Below are 21,991 nucleotides of genomic sequence, written 5' to 3'. Positions count from 1 at the left end.
GTTGTTTTCAAAAACTATATTTAACTGATCAAATGATTCGCATTCTCAACCTTTGTATAAAAGGTTATCTTAAAAGGGCCATTCAACCACTGACCTCTGTGTAAGGGTTTGCAATCCATAAGCATAAAGCATGTGCTTTAGACAGCACAAACTCTGAATGCTACTTTGGAATGGCTCATGCAAACTGCATAGTTCAATTAAAAATTATTTTTATAAAAAAGAACACTGGTGGTGTGAACACAAATGTAGCTTGCAAAGAGGTAAATGCAATGTATTTGAAATGCTTACAAAAATGTATAGCAAAACTTGCCTATATACAAAGTAGGAGAAATCAGATCTCCATATTTGGTATGTATGGTGGGTTACAGGTTCGAAAAACAACTAAAAACAAAGCAATGAAGGCAGAGACAAGTTTGCTGATTATGGATTATTCCATTAAAATCTTACCGGGAAGCCAATGACCAAAAGTTCAAGAGAAAAGAGGGTGACACTGAAAACCAGCTGATAAAAGCCATGGCCGTAGCAGTCTCAAATCTTGTGCAGTGGTTCAAGCTACATTTATTAAGATCATTGCTAATTAGGACTGTTATGCCAGCAGATGCACATGCAGCAGCAAATGTCAGAGTAGATGTGACCTGCACCATAATAAAAAAAAAAAGCATTTTGTAAACTGGAGATGGACCCGACTAGTAATGAGACAAATGAATCTATTTTTAGTTTCCAAACCATGGATATTATGGCAATCACACATCATTATGATAAACAACCTGACCATCATTACTAGAAATGAAGTAAAACTTCAGTATGCATTGATTACAACAACAATTGGCTGTAAAAAAAACACACACACACACAAAAAATCAATTTATGAAAGCAACCTCCACAAGAAGTACAGTTGTACGGCACTGTATCAACTTCCGGCTATAAGAAACACTTATTTAGGCTCAAAGGTCAGTACAAATTCATTATCAGTTCATTGAAAGGTTAATGACAAGGAACAAACTCTTAGCCAGCCATTTTCCTAGAGTTTAAGCATATATTTGTGCATCTAATCAGCAATATATTCCAAAACATGCCACAGCAAGGCTTGAACATAAGAGTTTTCTTACCCCATCGCCAATGGTGAAGCAACTAATAATTCTACAGTTCCGCAAACTTCGTCTCACCAGAATGGCATATATATCAACAATTGCTAGTGACAAGCTCCACAAACTTTGCAAGCTAACAGCAACAACAAGGTAGCTGATGCAGATGAAAAATTAAAAGCTCGTTATTCTAACTTATCTACTCTTCAAAGAGAGTTAAAAGAATGAATTATTTGTTGAAGGTATAAACTACAATGAATAACCAAACAGTAGCAAATTCATCTTGATTGCTTCATAATCTTGAGGAAAAGCCTTAAACTTGGAATACAAGTCTGCATCAGGCATCATCATGGACTTGGAAGAAAATTTCAACAGAGGTTTGTCTTAGTATTTTGCTATAATAGCAAATTGACAGGAACACATTAAGGTAATCTGTGTCCGTGTGCCTGAGGTGGTTTTTAGGAAAGGAAAAGTTGCTATCTTGCCTTTTTTTTCTTTATTGACTTAGGGTTTGAAAAGCCTGAACTTTGGTGGTTGAAACATTCTGGTTGCTGGATTTTAAGTTACTTCAGAGGGAATAATTGGAAAAATATGCAGCCTTTTACTGTTTTGATAAGAGAAAGAGTTTGATTTGGATTTGCACATGAAGAATGGGGAAAAAGAATTTTGGAACGTTCAAGACATTGAGGCCAACCTACCTCAATAAACAAAGCACTCAATATTCCATTTTTCGAAGTCTCTGAATGCTTTAATCATATTGAACAAAAATGTATAAGGTAATTTCTTGTACTGAAAGCATTAAGAAAAATCCAAAACATTAAGAACCTCCTAGCAGTTTTTATACTTGACTCAATTCCCGAAACATCATCCACCACATATGAAAATGTAAAAATATCTATGTCCGATGTAAATATGGATTATAAAAATACCCTGGCTACTGAAGACTAAAGGAAAATTTTAATTTCTCAAATAGAAAGTCAGTATCTTGATTGGGTCAATCTCGATCAAGAAACAAAGTACATGCTCTGTTCCTGCAAAAATATTGGGGCCCAAACATTTTCCCAAGTGTAAGCTTGGAAACTTGTAATGAGAAAGGGTCTTAAGCATCCCTCCAGGCATCAATCCACCTTCCCATCGATCTAATATGAGCCCTATTTCGGTTATTAATATTAAAAATAAAACATGCTGATCATAAAGCCCATGTTTCTTGTTCTTCTAAAATAATCTTATGTGGTAACTGATGTTTAGTCAGAACAAATTCAGGTCTCATGTGCATTTACATCAAGGGATGAACAGTATACTTATTCATCAATACCAGAAGGCACAAGCCAAGTAGTGGATCGCACCTCTAGTATCAGTATTCACTATATGTGTTCGTATCAAGAGGTATGATCTGCATTTCTACCAGTCCCATTTTAAAACTTAGTGAAACTCTTTGCACTTAACAGTGTAATCATATTATGGAATTTACACAAACAATACGATTCCATCCAGTGATCTCAGAAAGTAAAATATTCGCAATAAACCAAACGAATACGCAGTAGCGTTTCGTTTAAAAAAAAGGCCATGTGCAAAGAAAAAACAGAGCCTAGAATTGCAAAACAAGGAATAAGAACCAGCATGGCATACCAAAACGCGCTGGCCGAGGAGAAATCGGAGGTGGTGGTTATGACGGAGAGAGAGACAAGAGCAAAAACGAACTGACAGAGACGTAAAGCAAGACCGCCAGGGGTTCCAGGCATACCTTGAATGTCCTTCATCCTCCCCCTCGGCGCATTATGAGCGGTCAGGGGCGGAGCCTCCACAGGATGAACCGATGGCCGGCTCATGTTCATTACAATCGTTTACAAAGAGATCCTTCACCGCACATATGTCAAAATGAAAAATTCTTCGAAACCCTAAAAGGATAATGTGCGATTGAGCTTTCCGAAGGGAAATTTATGGAAAGAAAATGGTGGGAGTGAGGATCGAATCATGGGAGAGTGGAAAGGGAGGGATTGAAATGGAAAGTCGTTAATCATGGGTCCAGGTCTTAATCAGTAGAATAGAGTGCCGCGTCATTCAGTGTCCGGCATATAAAATTATAAATGCAGTGTCAAAATTGAGGTGTCTGTTCTGTTGTGGAATAAGCTGCACTTTCAGAACTGCCTCTGCCTGGGAATAAAACAAAAAGACAAACGTGCAACCACCAACAAAACATGTCCACCCAAAGCAATACACTGTTACTGAAAACCGGGGGAGTCCACTTGCAATGGATTTTACTTATTACTGTTTTATATATTTAATAAAAGAGTAATCAAGTTACAAATATACAAATTTTGTGTAAATGTTTTTTTTTTTAAATGGATCCCATCGTAAAAAAATATAAAAACATTATTTTTTTTATAAGATTTGTACGAGATTTACACACTTAAAATTTGTGTCTAACATTACTTTCTAATAAAAGTGCTAATTGGAAAAGTATATTCTACGTGAGATGATAAAATATATCAGGCCTAAAATAGTTCTCAAGGCTTAGCCCCTCAAAGAGTCATCACTAGAAGACAAATGAAGAGAGAGGAAAATGAGACAAGCGGTGAGGATGTCAGGAGACAGGGAGGTGTAAGGAGAAAGTAGAAAATAGAGAAAGGGTCAGACATGCCAAGTAGACATCCCTCACCACTACCAAGACGCACGCAAGAAGAGAGTTAGATAAAATGGACAAGATGCCTACGGCTTCAATGACTTTTTTGGACTAGGATTTTTTCTTTTGAATGCTTAGAGGGATTTTTGGGCAAGTTTCTTCTTCGGTTACTTCTTCAACCTCTAGACAAAGAGTTCCAGAGAGAACATATTCTCCAGCGAGTAGATCTCTAGCTTCCATTGTACAATGAGAAATATGAGGTTAAGAGAGACTACAAACAAGCACATTATAGTGAAATTTCCCCTCCCCAAACCCCCGTGGACGTAGTAGGCCTAGTGCCAAACCTCGTAGATACGTATATTCATTTCTCCTTATTTTCTCTACATTTAAATATTGTTTACCTCCATGGACGTATGCACTGACACCGTACAGCAGTAGATCACCACAGGGTAGGGGTGCTACCCACATGGTGCAGGGCGGGGGCGTGGCCCCCCGCTACCGGGGGGTGGGGTAGAAACAGCACCCTGTCCCGCCCCCCGCTCAACCTGTTGTTTAAAAAAAAAATTAGTTTAAAATTTTTTTTAGACTCAAATTATAATATAATTTAAAGTATGAATTAAAATTTATACATTAAAAAAATACAAACTCATTAGAGTTATATTTTAGATTGTCTTAGCCTCCTAGGCCATTATATAGGAGGTCATAGTAAGTCTCACATTTCTTAACTATCACTATTGTATTGCCTTGGCTTCTTATATAATGGTTGGCCAAGGAGGCCAAGGTAATCTCATTAACTTGAAGTTAAATTCAAGTTTTTAACAAATTGTATATATTTATATACAATATATTTATATAAATTACTTATATAAATATTATAAATTAAAAATTTTTACACTAAAAATAGGAAGAGTGCGGAGCGGGGGGCAGGGGTGGGGCGAGGCCCCGCAAGGGTCAATCCGCCCCCTACCCCTGCATGGGCGGTGCAGGGTAGCCCGCTCGCCCATGTTGGGGCTGGGCCCCGCTGCCCACCCCTACCACAGGGGGCTCCTCACCTCACCAATCGAGGCGTCAGCCCACCTCAGCACGTCCAAGAATGAATCTTTCTTCCCTTCCGAGCTGCGTCGTTTTTGGGCTTTCATATTCTGCAACCTAGTCATTAGGAATTCTATATTCCAGACTTAAAATTATAAAAACTAGTATAATGCACCTTGTTTTCTTTTCTAAGAAAACACATGACATATTTAAATATTAAAAATTGACAATTTGCAACTCAGCTAAATTATGTTGAGTTGTCAATTTCTCATTCTGCGGTATCATGTCCAAAGTAATGTTAAATATAGTTATAGGTTGTATAAATATTGTATACTCATTTTGAAAATAGTGGAGTCTACTATTAAAAAAATAAAAAAATAATTTTTTCATATTAATCTCATATTTACTCTTATTTTTAAAAGGAATATACGATAATTGCCGAACTCATAACTAGATATTGATATTTCTCTAAGGCTGTGAGCTGAGTTCCAACTTGTATTCCATCATGTATGGGCTTATGGGGCAGATCATGTCTCCCCAATAGGTTCTATACGTTTCCGAATATCGGCCCAACATTAGTCAATGAGCCGATTATCCCCCATTATTAGAGCATTCTTCACGGGTGAATGGATGCCAACAACACATTTCGTTTTAGGGAATCCATTTAGTAAAATGTGAATAGTGCGCATCCGTACTCCGAGAGCTATAACATGATAGTGGTCATGGCTCAAATAAAATGGCATTTCCTATATCAAAGGCATAAGGAAATGCTAGAGTTATAACATGTTAGAACTTCATACTCACGTAGTAGAACCTTTAAATGACAATTTGTAACAACCCACAAAAAATTTAATGGATGAATTTCTTTAGGCTTTAGAAACCTCATGAAAATTACGGAAGGTTTCACGAATTGAGGAATCGTGCACATTTTAGTCTATCAGTATAGTCAGTTTTACTACTCACTATAGTGCTAGAAACATGATTTTATTTATTTGAGATACTTAAAAGTACTAGAATTAGAAACGGTCTGTGACATTAGTCTCAGATGAATATTTAAGATTTTATGGCGCAATGAAACAATTTTCGCTTCCGGACTAGAACTGTTTGAAAAAGCATTTTAAATTGTTTAAGACACTTAGGAGTTGAATTTCAAGAAACAAAGTATGCTTCTGGTTTCATATGAATATTTAAGATTTTATGGTGCAAAGTCATTTTCACCTTTTTTGGAGTGAATAGTGACCTCGGTGTTAGCACTCAATCCAGTTTTCAAGATCAATGTGTGAAATGTCCAAATTAGATTAAAGAATTTTTATTTAGACACTTGGCAAGATCTTAGCCACATTTAACGAATAGTATTGGACATTTGGCACCAAGAGGGATCATGAGATGGAATGTGAAGGAAAATCAAGCTTTATAATCTTGCTACTTAAGCCAAACATATTCCATCTAACCATCTATTTTGTACCAAACCAAATAGGGTTTCAACCCTAGTAAAACCCCCAAATACTTGGAATCTAATTAAAACCCCAAACTCTTGGTGAAAACCAAAACCCCAAATGTTTTTCCCAAACCTCAAATGTTTCCTTCAAAACCCTAATTGTAACCAGTTGTAGCTTAATGTTTAATCATTTATTTAAATCACTTCTACATGCTATTAATCACTCAAATTCATACTATTATTGGGCCAAGAAAAATTAGATTTAGGCTTTGTTAGAAACTCAAACCCCATTGAAACCCCAAATGATGGCCCACTCGGTTAAGGCCTATTAAGGCTCACGAAATTGCACTACTAAGGCAAGGCTTGGGGAGGAAGTTTCTCTACCATAGGTGTCTTTTCACTGCCCAAGTCAATCCCAAATAGTGTTTGATTGGAAGGCCAAGAGCCTCCTCACCACATCCCTCACACTCAGCAGCAACAGGCTGAAAAACCATGGTTTGGGGCACCTGGTTTTACATCTGGTTTTACTAATACCACATCACCCAAAATGTCACTCACACATCTCCTTTCATCCCTCCTGAAGTATAAGTCTCATCCTTGTTCATTTCACTAGCCCTTGGCCACTTTTGAAATCTTTTCTTGGAAATGAATCTAGAGGAACTCTCGGACAGCTGTTGTAAGTATATTCTCACGAAATTCTCTTCATATAAGTTTTTAATCTTTGAGACTAGTTTCTTTTGATATATTATGTATAAATTTTCATTGACGTTTGATGGGTGAAAAGTTTTTTTAAGAATGAAGAGGTCATTATGGGTAGCAGTCTGGACAGTGTGTGATATTTTGATGTTTTAGACTAAGTTATTGGCATGATCTTGGTCTGATATTTTTATGGTTTATATCTAACATGCTAGTATACGGGTTTGATGAAGATCTGTTGCATTTTATACGTTTTTAATAAGATTTTTGCATAGATCTAAAAAGTTAAAAATTGGGATTATGAAAACAGATTATGTTTTGGAAAAACTTGGATCTTTTCTTGTGAAAGCATGCTCAGTGGTCTTAGGACTTTGATCTATGTGTTAGAATATTTGTTTGAATATTTATGGTGTTGATCATGAATATATGAATTTTTATGCATGCAAAGGTCTAGATAGGTCTTGTATTTGAGGTTCTTGGATGAATCTATGTTTTATGCAAATTTTGACATGTGATTTTAGGTTTGATGCTTAGATCTATTTCACGACTTGAATGTTAAGCATATGATGTTGTTTATTAATAATTTACTTCATGAAAAGTTTTGGATCTAATATTTTGATCAAAACCAAACCACATTGCACTCGGTTTTGGTGAATGGGTGCAAACCGATTGTGTTGAGTATGATTTTGTGACTTTTTGTGATTTTGACTTAATTATTTACAGCATGACATTTTTTAAGAATATTTTATGAACATATTGAGAGTATGTTGTTGAACTTTTGGGAGTTCTTAGAGTTGTTTTGAAAAGAGATAGACTATGAACATCAAGGGTTGTTTTTTGGGGTCAAAATACTTGAAGTTTTGAATATGAAGGAAGTTTGTGTTTTTATGATATAACTTTTTTGGCTGTTTTAGTATATTATTTAAGTATAGGATGTGATTTTGTATGTTGTATATTTCGGTTTTAGCATGAAAGATAGGGTTTGAAAGATTTGCAACAAAAAAACAAAAGTTTAGAACTTTGCACGTTTCGGCCTATGCTTGTTCCATAAGGTTGTGTTATTTTTAAAAATTTTCTAATTAGATATTTGGACTTAAGACAAAATTTATATGAGAAATGTAAATTTTGATAAGTTTTCGAGTCAGGATGTGAAATCCTTAAATTAGGAGTAAAATGATCATTTTTTTACATGTAGAGGGGTAAATGGTCATTTTACTTTAATTCAGTGTTTATATGTTTCTAAGTTTATTAGTAAGGAGTTTCTAACGTTTATAAATATCTCCTTATAGTTTCCAAATAATTCGTGCATTTTATTTATCATGATACGCTCACTATAAGTTAGTCTCTAACTTGCTGTCAATATATTGTGTATGCGTGTTGGTAAGAGAACAATTATTCATGTTCTTATGTTTTTATATATGGCATACTACGCCATGTCATGAAATGTTTATCTGTTACATATTATGCTATCTCACGAAATATATATATGTTACACATTATACTATATCATCAAATGTTTGTTTGTTATACATTATGTCATGTCATGAAATTTTTATTTGTTACACATTATGTTATGTCACGAAATGTTCATTTGTTACATGTTATGTCATGTCACGAAAAGTTATCTGTTATATGTTACATCATGTCACAAAATGTTTATCTGTTTCATGTTATACCATATTATTCATCTTACGTACATGTCACGTTATGTTATATCATGTTATCAGTCATTCCATTTCACGTCATGTCATGTCTCAAGTAAAGAGTGTCTCACAATAGTATTTTCACATTAGTCAAGTCTTTTATGTTTGTCACGACCTCAAACGCTAGGATGTCATAATATCTTAGTGGAACTTTATTGTTCTCGCTAGAGTGTTGAAACTGGTATGAAATTTCTTGCATTGAAAAAGTACTATCAACAGGCTTCGAATGAAGTCTAAGTAACTTGTCACCGGAACGAAGCCAGGCACCAATGCCGATGGTGTCACCCATATTTCAATTTCGTGTTATACATACTCATGAGGGTGAAAATACCTGTCACGAGATACGTACATTATGTTTTTCATAGTAGGTGCAAATACCAGTGAACTGATACGTATGTTAACGCACTTACAGCTGATGCAGATACCTATGATGTGATGGGATATCAGCAAGGGCACACGACTTTAAGGACCTGTGTAGCAGCCAAAATTCACGTTTATTAATTAAGTTTTTATTGAATAAGATTTGAAGTTCATGTTCAGTTTCAGTCATGTCCAGTTCAAGTTCATGTTCAGTCTCAGTTCACGTTATTTCATGTTTAAGTTCAAGCCACACTATGTCACATTCAATTGTAAGTTCATGCCGGTTCTGTTCATTTCATGTCAGTTCAAGTCATGTTAGTACATGTCATACCATTTGTCAAGTCACGTTAAGTTACTCATGTTTATGTTTTGCATTCATGTTTTTACCGTCATGCATGCATCTTTAAACTGTCAGTTTAAGTTGTTTGTTAACATGTTGAGATTTGTAATCAAATCTCACTTCATAGTTCCAACTACTATTCCCTCCAGAATGGTAGATCATGTACCAGGATCACAAGGCGCAACGGAGGATGACCAATTAGAAACGGTCGATTAGACAACAACAACAACATGACGCATAGCTTATCACTTCAATGCTCCATTTTATTGATAGTATTATGGCGTCCTTGAGTGAGTTTCGCAAACTACTTGATGGATTAGCCTAGTAGTCACCTTAACTTCTACATGTACTTAAGGAGATCTGCCTCCAGTACTATTATAGTTACATATATTTTGGACTTATGCTGTAACTTAAACATCTATTATCTTCAATTTATTGAATATGTTTCATGTTTGGGATATAACGCATTAGGTGCATCTTATTACTTAAAGAAAAAAAATATATGCTGCAAATATTACATATTGTTAGATTTATGCTAAGTGCATTGCATACTTAATTGTCATGAGTAGGGGCAAGTAACCTTGTGTTGCATGTTTTGACACTTCAAAATCCGTCTAATCCCAAGCAGAATTTGGAAGCGTTACACAATTACTTACTACCAGTTAATTGACTACAAACAATACAACATGCAACACATGCCATTCCTTTAGATTTAACAATAATGCTTGTTTTAGAAAATAGAGAGACTAAAATGCTACTTGCTTTTAAAAAATTTATTCTTGACGCAGTACCGGGTATAAGAGACTTCATTTCATAAAAATAAATCATACTTCAAGATTTAAAAGAAAGTTTGCGGAAGCATTTTAAAAAATCTAAAAATTAAGCTAAAAATTAGTCAAATACTCAGTAAGAACTACTTCATAATGTAAATATATAAAAACTCAAGTTTTCAGTCATGCAATAACATTCAGAGTCACATTAATATGTATACATGTATTCCCCTTGATTTCTTAAGGTCTCAGTCATTGTAACACCCCGCTCCCCCATGATTAAGAATAACATCATTTTTTCTTGAAATTTCCTTAGAATCAGTGTGCTACTACTAAACTTAACTTTAAAATATTTTCTTATAATTGTGCAAGATACAAAGATTCTATATAATAAATAAAATAACTCTTTATTAAAATTACTAAGATCATAAGAGAGAATACGTGTGAACATTTATTAAAATTTTTGAAGTGTGTGCTATAAAAAATCATAACTTAAAATCTATGTACATGATTTAGGCCACTGTCAAACCTCCATGGACCAAGTCTCGTCCTACAGCTCTACTTTCATAAATATTCTGACCTGGGGTAGTTTAAAAACATAAAACAAACTAAAATGAGTCAATAACTCAGTAAGAAACTCATCATAACGTAAACATAACATAAGTTTTTTCGTAAAACATTTCATACTGAGAATTTAAGAACATGATCATTCATACGTATGTTTATAATATGCATGACTTATCTTACTTATCATACTTATTATACTTATCATACTGGCAAACATACTTAACCTTGTGTACGAGGTTGGGCACCTATCCCACATCCTACTGCTGCAAAAGGGTCCGCTAATAGTATTCTAGCATACTATGGTAGACCATGCTTAGGTTCGTGGCTTACATATCTATCCGTAAATCGCATGATACCATGCATCAGAATGACCATCTTATTGAATGTTCTTAACTTATCTTACACTTGATCTCATGAAAGTTTACGTGTCTTATGTAATGTAAGATGCATGAGATGCATAATACATACATAACTATATTATGCGAAATGAAACACGATGAACAACGTGCTTGCAAATGTCATGACATGTGTGGCAAATAAATATTAGCTTCCAAAGAACTGACTTTAATAATAATAATATATAATATATATATATATATATATATATAACTAGTTAACATGTGTTAATACTAATTTTATGATCAAGCTACTTATCTAATCCAATATTTTCAGTACGAAATTGATCATCTATAAAATAGTCACTTAATTTACGTCAATTTCTAATTAAACACATATTTTGATATTTAAGCATAAAATACTAAATTAACCTTTGTTTCCTAAAAATCTAAAATTATCATTTTAACCCTAAAAATAGTCTAATATTTCGTGGGCCAAACTCTCTTAATTCTATATGCCACATTAAACCTATAACAAAAATCCAACCCATGGCCCATTTAACTTTCTTGACCCATAACAGTTTACTATACCAACGCCGTAATAGTGCCTATGCTATCTCTGGAGAGAGAGAGAGAGAGAGAGGGAGAGAGAGGGAGGTGTAGAGATTCACCGAGACAAGGATTGGCCGTGACTATGGGTGGAGTTGTGATCATATTCTTCCAGCAATGAGGCGCTGTGACTGGTGGCCCGTGGAGTTGGGTGTCATGGCTGGCGGGGCAACTCATTTTCGGCTTCACGGAGTGAGTCTTGGAAGCAGGTGACAGCGTCGTTTGATCCTTCAGTGCAACCATGGAACAACAACAACCTGTTGAGACACGGAGGCCACCCACACGGTGGTCGGCACTTTCTGTGCAGGGGGAGACGTGCAGCCGGCTTGCACTTGGTTTGGGCAACGTTGCTCTGTTTTTGTATTGTAAAACAGGGGGCGTTCATGCATGGGTTGCGTCGATTGTGTGTGGAGGAAGAGGGTTGAGTTTTGGACGGTGCAAAGCTTGGTGGTTCTCGGTGCAGGGCTGCACGCACACGGGGTTGGTTGGTTTTCGGCGTTGTTGACTTGCGGTGTAGCTACGTTGCGTGAACTCATTTGGTGGTTGTTTTGGCTCTCACTGAAAATGAAAGTGGCTTACGATTTTGGGTGTGCAACGTGTGGCCTGAAGAGAGAGACACTGACAACGTGCATGAGATCAGGGGCTTGTTGAGAAAATAAAGTTGACTTGAGGCAACCCTAGTTTTGTAAGGGAGAAAAATAGTGGATGCAAACTGGTTGGAAAGACACGTGTATATATATATATATATATATGTATAAAAGGTAGTTGGATTTAGAAATTTAGGGTGACAAGGATCGTAGAATTATAATCCCATTGGGAGATAATTCTATTGGCACGTGAATCTAATGGAAAGTGAAGAATTGCATGATTTAGAGTTACAGAGAAAATGGCATTGGGCCTAAGGGTTCATTTTATGGGCTAAAAATCCAATAATTTTAACGAGTCTGGTCTTGACTCCGATATGTGCCCAATTGTCTAATAAATATCATTGAGCTTTATAAAGGATTTATAGGGCCAATTACTATTTTAATAGGGCTCACTTGGTCCATAACTATTAATGGGCTTTAAATCTAATTATTGGCCCAATAAGATTCTCCTAAGAATTATTATTGGACCAGATCGTTACAGACATATAGTTTGGTCATGCAATCACATTCAGTCTCAGTCGTGCCTTTATAGTCTTTCCACTTTAACCTTTTGGTTGGTACACACTGTAAATCTTGTGTTAGGGTTAGCGGTTCGTTTCATGGATAGTGGATAAGAACCTAACTTCCTTAGGAATGGACATCATTAGGTGCACTACCAGTGGTGCATTCTTGCTTTGCAGTCCGCCCCTTAGCCTCGTGGACCTTCACTATCATGGCCCCTTTCCTCAAACAGTCAAACATGCATTTCAATCCGTTTGATTTCCTTTTTATTTAGCCCTTCATTTCCTTATCCTTCATTATATAATATATATATATATATATATATATATATATATATATATATATATAGAACATACAATCCATTCCATTCATGCATCACATGTAATAATAAGGGTAAATATAAAAGGGACAGTTAAAGAAAAGTCTATACACACATATCATTACAGGTAATGATAGACTTATAACATTTTTACCATCACTTTACCACTCTTAGTATATTTGTTTTTCTTTTATTTTCTTTTAAGTATTTTTTTAATATATTTAATTATTAAGAAAAAATTTAAAAAATATACAATTTCACTAATAGTCACTTTCTTAGCCATTAAATATAAGAAAAATTAAAAAAAGTTAAAAATTAAAAAAAATAGAAGTGTAGTAAAAGAATAGTAAAGCTATCATTATTATAAACATAATCACTTACCTCAAGTTTAAAAATTTAAAAAATATATATATATATAATAGAAAGATAATAGAAAAGTAATAAAGCTGTAATTATTCTAAACACAATCACTTATCTCAAGCTTTATGCAAAAACTACCATTATGCAGAAAATAACATTCATGCAGTCAGATCAAATTACGTCACTTGACACATACATCTAACATATTCTCATGTCAAGTTAACTTCTTGAGCTACCACAAATAAAAAAGACTTAAAATTTCACTTATGTCTCATTTATTTTTACAGTTGGAATAAGATAACTTAAAATTAAAATTAAAAATTAAATTATTTATTTTATTTTATATGAAAATTTAAAAAAAGTATAATAATTAGATTAGATAAGATAAGATGCAATAAGATAAATTGAGAAGAGTTATGGAAACAAACGAGGCGGCCACTCATGACAGACTTGTAATACGTTCTCAAATAATTCCTAGTTGACTTAAATACTCAATTATCCAACCCATGACATCACGCCAAGTCCTTACCCGTCCCTTTTCTTTTGTTATCAGCCCTAAGATCATAATACCCTTAAATTCTTAGGACTCGTTTGTTTTCATAGATGAGATGAGATGAGTTAAAATTAAAGTTAAAAAATTAAATAAAATATTATTAGAATATATATTTTTTAATATTATTTTTATTTTAGAATTTGAAAAAGTTAAATTATTTATTTTATTTTGTATGAAAATTTAGAAAAGTTATAATGATTAGATAAGATGAATCAAGAAGTTTCCTAAAAACAAACTTGACCTAAATACCAACTAGTAAAATAAGATAATGGTGACAACCTTTCTTTCAACCTTAAGCCCGTAAAACTGACCTGTACATATATTAATTAACCTCAAACTCGCCAAACCTGATGTAACATATTAATCATATACCTGGAACACCTAAATTCATAATTTACATAACCTCATAATCTCATGCAAGCCCATAATACTAAAAATTCGTCTCAGAGCATTCTCATTCGGATGCCTAAACTACTGTTATCTCTAAAATTTAGGAAAAAATTTTGGGGGAAGCTGAAAAACTCTCTTCTATCCCATTCCCTAAATTAGGGATTTCATTTAGGGGAGCTACAGTTGATGTTCATATCAACAGTCGTTCCCCATATTTAGAGAACCACTGTACATCCCCAATCGACCATCCCTTTCATTTCTTGATGTTGGTCCCGCATGTTCCTCTCTTCCACTCTTGATTGCCCTCGTTCTTGGAGGCCCTTTCTCGCACCATTTGCCACCATTGACGGTAGCTTATATTCTCTTCTCGCACCGTTTATATGTAAGTTATCTTTTCTCTCTCGCATGTTCACTCTTCTTCTCTCAATGGATGGACTCTGTCCTCTCTCGCACAAATCGAACACACTAAGCCTCTCTCCCATGGCTGAATCTGATACATTTTCGAGTTTAAATGGAATTATATTTGTCACTTTGGCCACTGAAATTCGAGAACCCCAGATTTAAATTAGTGCTCTAGGGTTTGAATATTCATGGATCCGTGACCCATATTCATAGCAACTTTCATGCATGTGCCATGGTTTTCATTTGTGGTACCTTTTTCGACTTCTTGGTTGTATGTATCAATCGATCTGCTTGGCCACTGAAATTTGAGAACCCTGCATTTTATTTTGCACACTAGGGTTTGAATGGATAATGGATCTATGTATCATTCACGGTACACTCAATGCATGTATCTTCCATGGGTGAATCTGAGACATTGCTCTTATATGTTTGAGGGAATTGTTTGTTCTTTGAGCAATTTCGAGTATTTTTTGCATGTTGGCTTTTTGTATGATTTAGGTCACACTGAAATCTGAATCTGCCATGGGTGGATGTTGGACTTGTGCTCAGTTTGGACTTCTTGTATTTGGGCACTCAATATTATTATTGTGAACATAAATTTGGGCATCTATGTTTGGATTTGGATTATTGGTTTTTGTTGTTCTTCTTAAACCTCACTTTGTATGATTTAGTCCTTGGTTGAATTTGAGACATTGCACCAATTGGATTGTGGAAATTGTTTGTTCTTTCGGCAAATTATATCTATGTTATTGTGGTATTTTGTTGGTTGTATGCATGTTTGATCTTTATATGATTCAAGGCACACTGAATCTGCCATTGTAGAATGTAATGGAATTGAACAGTTTGGACTTGTTTGATGCATGCGTTTGTTGGTTTGAGCAAATTGATATTACCTTGCTATTAATTGATTTGGTGGTATTTTGTTTATTGTTCCCATGGACTGAGCTGCTGTTGGTTTGAAGTACCTAGTTTGGACTAAATGAACTACTTTCTAACTTCTGTTTTTATGTTCTTATTCATTTTGCATACTACTTTCTAACTACTGATGAATAATTATTTCTCGTGGGAAGGGGGTGCATGTCTACTGTTAGGCTATGATGATGGTGTTAGTGGGGGTTAATTCATAAGTCTTAGTGGGGCCCCATCTAGATGGCCTGGTAATCCTCACCCGGATGACCATATTGTAGTTTGTGATAGTTTTCGCAAAAGGCAACTAGGGTTTAGGTAAGGTTTTGCAGCCATTTGATGTTGGGCTCATGTCTCACACATGATATAAATTCTGTAAACCATTTTGAGCCACAATTAAAACACACAAATGTTTAAGGAAGCAGACGAGAATGCTTTTATTTTCTATTTTGCAAACTGATTTTGTTATTGAGTTTAAGTTGACTTAACCCCTCGGATGTGATGATGAGAAAATCTGAAAAGGGTGAAGTGGCACTTTGGCACACACTTCCATGGCATGGTAACCTGGATGGCTAATAAATAGTCGCAACCGGTTCTTACAGCCATGCTTGGGAGGGTACCAAGTGTGGTCATATGTTACCATAGGATTCTTGAGTTGGCTACCAAAATCACTTGCAAATATTGTTCTTAATTGTCTAACATGTGTACCACATTTCTATGTTTACAACTTTTTAGAGATGAATTCACAAGAGCATGAAAATATATTCTTCACCAACCTCCTGACTCAGGAGCCTGAAATTGACTACATTTATGGTGGTCAAGGTGAACAATCTCTAGTGACTTTGGATGACTTTCCACCCCCACCCCATGTAGAGGCTCCCTCTAAAACAAAATCAGCCAGGAGTGCAAACTTCACCCCCGAAGAAGATAAGTTACTTGTCTCTGTATGGTTGAATAGTAGCATTGATGCAATCCAAGGAACAGAACAAAAACACACCCAACTTTAGAAAAAAGTTAGTCAATAGTTCAATGACTATAAACAAAGTACAAATGAGCGGAGTGTTGCTTAATACATCAGTGGTCTGCCATTCAAAAGGTGACGAGCAGATTTTGTGCTAAACTCGCCCAAGTTGAAGGGTTGAATCAAAGTGGCATGACTGACCAAGACAAGGTATAAGCATCCACTTTTTTATTATTTCCAGCACTTAATTATGATATTTATGCGTTATTTTTCTTTTTTTTTTTAATGGGTGGTTAATTATTTGATTTTATGCTTGAATTGGAAATTTGACAAAGCGAAGGTCATGTACCAATCGCTTGAGAAAATGTCTTTTCAGTTCGAGCATTGTTATCAGCTGTTAAAGGAGCAGCTGAAATGGAATCAGCATTGCACAAAGGATGAGATGAAGTGAAGGTCGACGATGTCCCCGACATATTCGCGTACCTCAACAGTTGCACCTAATTCACCTATGGATTCAGTTGGTGGTACAAAGGCTGAGAATTTGGTGAATAATGATGTCATCGAATTGGATAGGCCAAATGGAAGAAAATCTGAGAAAGGAAAATGTAAGGCCCAAGGTAGGGCATCAGATGAGCTTGTGGAGCTGAGCAAGCGTAAGTATACTCTCCTAGAAGACTCACATGCTCAGGAGAAAGAATTTTTTCGACTCAAGGTCGAGAAGATGGCATATGATCGAGAGAGGGGGAAATAAAAGTTTGCAAGAGGACGAGAGACTGAGGTTGGAGGTAGAGAAACTGGAAACTGCCCGATGGGAGAGAGAGATGAGCCATAATGTTGCTCGATGTGAGTACGTTACCTGTAGTTCAGCGAATATATTTCCAGCAACTTCAAAGGGAGATATTTGTGAGACGCAATGCATCAGAGAATTTAGGCTACATCTTTTTCGTAACTTATTTCTTTTATTTAGTATTCGGACATTTGTATTTTATGCTTGGCACACTAGTATAACTTGCTTGACTGTTGAGACTGATGTTGATGGTTTTTTTGAAGGACTTTGGCACGTTTGTTGTATTTTATAATTTGTACGTTAGCAAGTATTTATTGAGAAGATAGAAAAATGTGGTGGTTGAATTTGACTCTAACATGGATAGATGTTGGTTGATTACAGCTTGACATTACAAATCTTTAAACTGTTACAGATAATGAAAATATTACAGTAAAAATCAGCATGTTCTTGAAGAAAACATGTTTTTTGGAATGAAAATTGTGGAAACAGGAATACATGGTTGCTACTAATGAGAAGATAGAGAATCCAACAAAACCTTCTCTTCTATTGTTGGGAATAAATCTGTCATTGATGTTCAATTAAATCTACTTCTAGTTGATGATGTGCCAAGCTGCCTCTAATTTCATGATGGCTCTGAATGAAGTTGATAAATTCGTTTGTTGGATTGCACGACAGTTTTGGAATATCATCATCAACTTGATCATACTCCATATTCGAACCCTGACTATCATCACGCTTGTCCTCAATGATCATGTTATGTAAAATAATACATGTTTTCATTATATTTGTTAGCTCATTGACTTTAAAAAATCGGGAAGGTCCACAAACAATTACAAATCGTTGTTGAAGTACCCCGAAGGCGCGCTTAATATTTTTTCTTTCGGATTCTTGTGCTCTGGCAAAGTTTTTCTTCTTATTACCTTAAGGTGATGGAATCGTCTTCACAAACATTGACCACTTAAGATAAATACCATCGGCAAGATAGTACCCCATAGTGTAGTCGTTGTCATTGATTGTGTAATTGACTCGAGGAGCACGCCCTTGGGCAAATTCCGTGAAAATAAAATATCTCTTTAACACATTAATATCGTTATGTGAATCGAGCATACCAAAAAATGCATACCATATCCAAAGATCATATAAAACAACTGCTTCTAAAATAATAGTTGGTTCATGGATATGGCCGGGGTACATACCTTTCCAGGCAGCGAGACAATTTTTCCACTTCCAATGCACGCAATCAATGCTTCCTAGCATTTTTGGGAATTCCCGTTGTTCATCAACCGCAAGCAATCGAGCAATATCATTGGCATTTGGAGACCACAAATATTCATCTGAAAAAACAGTTACGATTGTCTTATAGAATTTTTTGAGGCTCTCAATTGCGATGCTTTCTCTAATACGTATGTATTCATCCATAAAATATCCAGTAACCCCATACGCCAGCATTCTAAATGCTACAGTTATCTTTTGCATAGAAGAGAAACCAAGTCTTCCGGTATTATCTCTTCTCTGAATGAAGTAGGGCTCGTAAGCCTCTACCTCATTTAGAATACAGAGAAATAGAGGACAACTCATTTGAAATCTCATTCAAAATAGATTGGAGGGACATACAGAATTTTCTGCAAAATAATCGAGAAAAAGGCGCTCATGCCCTTGAATATGATCACGTTGAATAAACTTCTGATGTTGGCAATTGCCACGATATCTCGATGACTCTCCATCAGTCTCGGCATTAAGAACAATATCCAACTCATCATCAGATGACAAATATGTGAGAAATTTGCGAAAGAAAGAACAAGCCATTTGATGAAGGGAGTTGGAGATGAGACTTGGGTTTTTAGCAGAAGGCGAATTTATAGAGGAAAAAGTTACCGTTACATATAAGATAGAAAATGTTACTGTTGGAGAAAAGACAAAAAAAGTTACCGTTGGAGAAAAAATAAAAAAAGTTACTGTTGGATAAATGACAAAGCATGTTACCGTTAGAGGCAGGAATTCAAAATGTTACCGTTATACTATTTTACAAAAAAATTTATCATCAATACGTGGATAGGTTTATCGTTAGAGAAACTGAAAAAAATATTACCGTTATATGAAAATGAAAAAAATGTTATCGTTAGACAAATGCAAATTAAATATTACTCAAGTATATATGGACAAAATAATATTAAAAAATACTATCACGTTGGAAAATGTATATATTAAAAAAAATTATTATTTTTAATACCAATGTTGAATTGAAAAATAATATTGTATACATGAAAAAAATCGTATAAGTATTTATAAAATATGATATTTGAAAAGAAAAGAATAAGACGAAAGAGTAATTAGTGGTTAAAAATGAAAATGGAAGTGAGAGAAAAAAATATAAAAAAATAGTAGAATAATATTATTTTAATAGAATAGAGAAATTATAGGGAATGAGATAAGGTTTTCTGAACATGAGTAAAATTTAGGATAAAATTATAGGGAGTGTCCTTTTAACTAAAATTTAGGAAAAAATTTAGGGAACCAAATGAGAATGCTCTCAATGGCCTAAAATACTTCATCTTCCTAAAATTTATCATTTCCTATTAATATGCATGCGTAAAAAATTTAAATTTAATACCATGACCCATAATCACAAATAATCGATCTGTAACCATTAATTTGTCACGGGTGCCTTGTGAAGGCCTTGAAGATCTGCAGTATCCTTATGAAGGCTGAAGGAGTTGTGTGCAGGAGGAGTTGGAGGGAGTAATAACGGTTTTAACAGAATGAAGTCTTTAATGAAACGGGAAGTTTTGAGGTTTAATGGGAGATGTCGTTTGAAGTGCATGTAGCTGCGTTTTATGAAGGAAGTTTAATGAAACGAGGCGTTTTGATTGTTGTAGCCTTTTAGAGTTGCGTTTTATCTTTTGTTGTTAGCGTTTTGTGTTTCTTCTTCTCAGTCTGCTTGTATATAAGCAGTGCTGGGGGAGTTTTTGGACTATTGATTGATCATTTGGAAGAATTGTGTTTGGAGGTTGAGAATCCCTCGAAGATTCTCTGCAAGTTCATAATGGAATCTTGATAGTTTTCCTTCTTGATCCGATTATCTCTTCTAGTGTTGATTGAGTTGTTAGTAAAAAGTTAAAGTTGCAGTAGATTCTTAAGAGAATCTTACAAGTGGTATCAGTAGTAGTCGATCCTTGCAACCGTGATTCTAATGGTGGAGGGCACACGCGCAGCATTGAAAGGTCAGATTGAAGATTCTCAACGGCAGCAAGAAATCATGCGGAAACAATTGGAGCATCATCAACAAGCAATTTCTGGTATAACAGAAAGGTTAGATCAAGTTTCTGAACTATTGAAATCTTTGGCTGATGCTATGAATGTTAATACTCGTAAAGATAGAGATGTCTCTCATGAACTCAGGAATTAGGATGACAGAGGTAGTTTTCACAGAAGTGTTAAATTGGATTTTCCACATTTTAGTGGTAATGATCCTACTGGTTGGACTTTTAAGGCTAATAAGTATTTTGATTGTTTTCAAATACCTTTCCATCAGAAGTTAATGGTGGCTTCGCACCATATGGAGGGTGAGGCATTGGTGTGGTATCAAAATGCCTTAGATGCTGGACAGTTTAATTCATGGGAGTCTTTAGTAGCGGCTTTACAAGGGAGGTTTGGACCATCAGCATTTGATGATCCAATGGAGGCTATAACGAGGTTGAAACAAACTACTTCAGTTAGTTTGTACACATCACAATTTCAAACCTTATCTAATAGGTTGATAGGGTTGTCTGAGAAGCATAGAATGAGTTGCTTTATTAGTGGATTAAAGGATGAAATTCGCATACCAGTGAAAATGTTTAATCCTTTAAACCTTGGGGCTGCTTTTAGTCTGGCTAGGTTGCAGGAAGAGCAGGTACTGTCTTCAAGAAAATCTTGGAGGTCGAATAACCACTTTGCTGATAAATGGACAGTAGAGCAGGTGGCACTTGTTGATCTAGCTAATAAAGGTCGAAGAATTTGTTTCCCTTGAAGAAGGTACATTCTTCTCAGATTGATAATAAAAGGAGGAAATAATTGTGTTGTCACTGTGAGGAAAAGTAGAATCCCAACCATGTTTGTAAAAATCTGAGGGTGTATTACTTGCAAGGGGCATCTATTGCTGAGCAGGACTTAATTGACAGTTCTAAGGCACAGTTGGTACCAGAATTGCAGGGAACAACTGAAAAAGACCTTGAGCAATTAGAGGTTTCAATCCACGCCATCTCTGGATGTATCAATAACAATGCTATGAAGTTGTTTGGGAAGATTGGCTCAGTTTCTGTTGAGATCCTTGTGGATTCAGGGAGTACTCATAATTTTTTGGATCCAATGGTGGTGGAAACTGCAAAGTTAAAGGTAATTAGAGATGAGGCTCTTCAGGTTAGAGTGGCAGATGGTACTAAAATACTGACTCAAGGCAAATGTGACCAGTTGGTTACTGTCTAAGGAACCAAGTTTCTAGTTCCTTTCCATGTTCTTATATTGTGGGGCTGCGACATTGTCTTAGGTGTCCAGTGGTTGAAGACATTGGGTTCTATCCAATGGAACTTTATGGATATGTCTATGCAATTTGAAGTGGATGGGAAGAA

General features: G+C 35.4%; 2 protein-coding genes across 2 annotated transcripts; both read right to left on the bottom strand.

Moving 5' to 3' along the window:
- Nucleotides 1-239: 239 nt before the first annotated feature.
- On the bottom strand, nt 240-3,181 carry LOC109009063 (CASP-like protein 5A1). The gene is made up of 3 exons (XM_018989406.2): nt 2,715-3,181; nt 1,110-1,242; nt 240-635 (listed from the first exon to the last, which is right to left on the bottom strand). Exons 1-3 carry the CDS (start codon nt 2,918-2,920, stop codon nt 444-446), a joined length of 531 nt encoding a protein of 176 aa, XP_018844951.1. The 5' UTR covers nt 2,921-3,181; the 3' UTR covers nt 240-443.
- A 15,124-nt stretch (nt 3,182-18,305) lies between these two features.
- On the bottom strand, nt 18,306-19,190 carry LOC118348025. Its single transcript, XM_035688751.1, has 4 exons — nt 18,999-19,190; nt 18,735-18,926; nt 18,581-18,634; nt 18,306-18,455 (listed from the first exon to the last, which is right to left on the bottom strand). The coding sequence occupies exons 1-4, from the start codon at nt 19,188-19,190 to the stop codon at nt 18,306-18,308; spliced, it is 588 nt and encodes a 195-aa protein (XP_035544644.1).
- Between the last annotated feature and the right edge of the window lie 2,801 nt (nt 19,191-21,991).

This window comes from Juglans regia, chromosome 3, assembly GCF_001411555.2.
Source record: "Juglans regia cultivar Chandler chromosome 3, Walnut 2.0, whole genome shotgun sequence".
NCBI lineage: Eukaryota > Viridiplantae > Streptophyta > Magnoliopsida > Fagales > Juglandaceae > Juglans > Juglans regia.
Note: the sequence above shows the minus strand (reverse complement) of the source record. Positions and strands in the feature narration are given on the sequence as shown.

What these genes read in the sequence shown, in the direction of transcription:
- LOC118348025 (XM_035688751.1), bottom strand. Translation starts at nt 19,190, where the DNA reads ATGGCTTGTTCTTTCTTTCGCAAATTTCTCACATATTTGTCATCTGAT. An exon ending in AAAAATTCTATAAGACAATC is followed by an intron (nt 18,635 to 18,734) that starts GTAACTGTTTTT and finishes CAAAAATGCTAG; the next exon opens with GAAGCATTGATTGCGTGCAT. An exon ending in TTGTCTCGCTGCCTGGAAAG is followed by an intron (nt 18,456 to 18,580) that starts GTATGTACCCCG and finishes AATGTGTTAAAG; the next exon opens with AGATATTTTATTTTCACGGA.
- LOC109009063 (XM_018989406.2), bottom strand. Translation starts at nt 2,920, where the DNA reads ATGAACATGAGCCGGCCATCGGTTCATCCTGTGGAGGCTCCGCCCCTG. An exon ending in TCCTCGGCCAGCGCGTTTTG is followed by an intron (nt 1,243 to 2,714) that starts GTATGCCATGCT and finishes CATCTGCATCAG; the next exon opens with CTACCTTGTTGTTGCTGTTA. An exon ending in GCTTCACCATTGGCGATGGG is followed by an intron (nt 636 to 1,109) that starts GTAAGAAAACTC and finishes ATTATGGTGCAG; the next exon opens with GTCACATCTACTCTGACATT.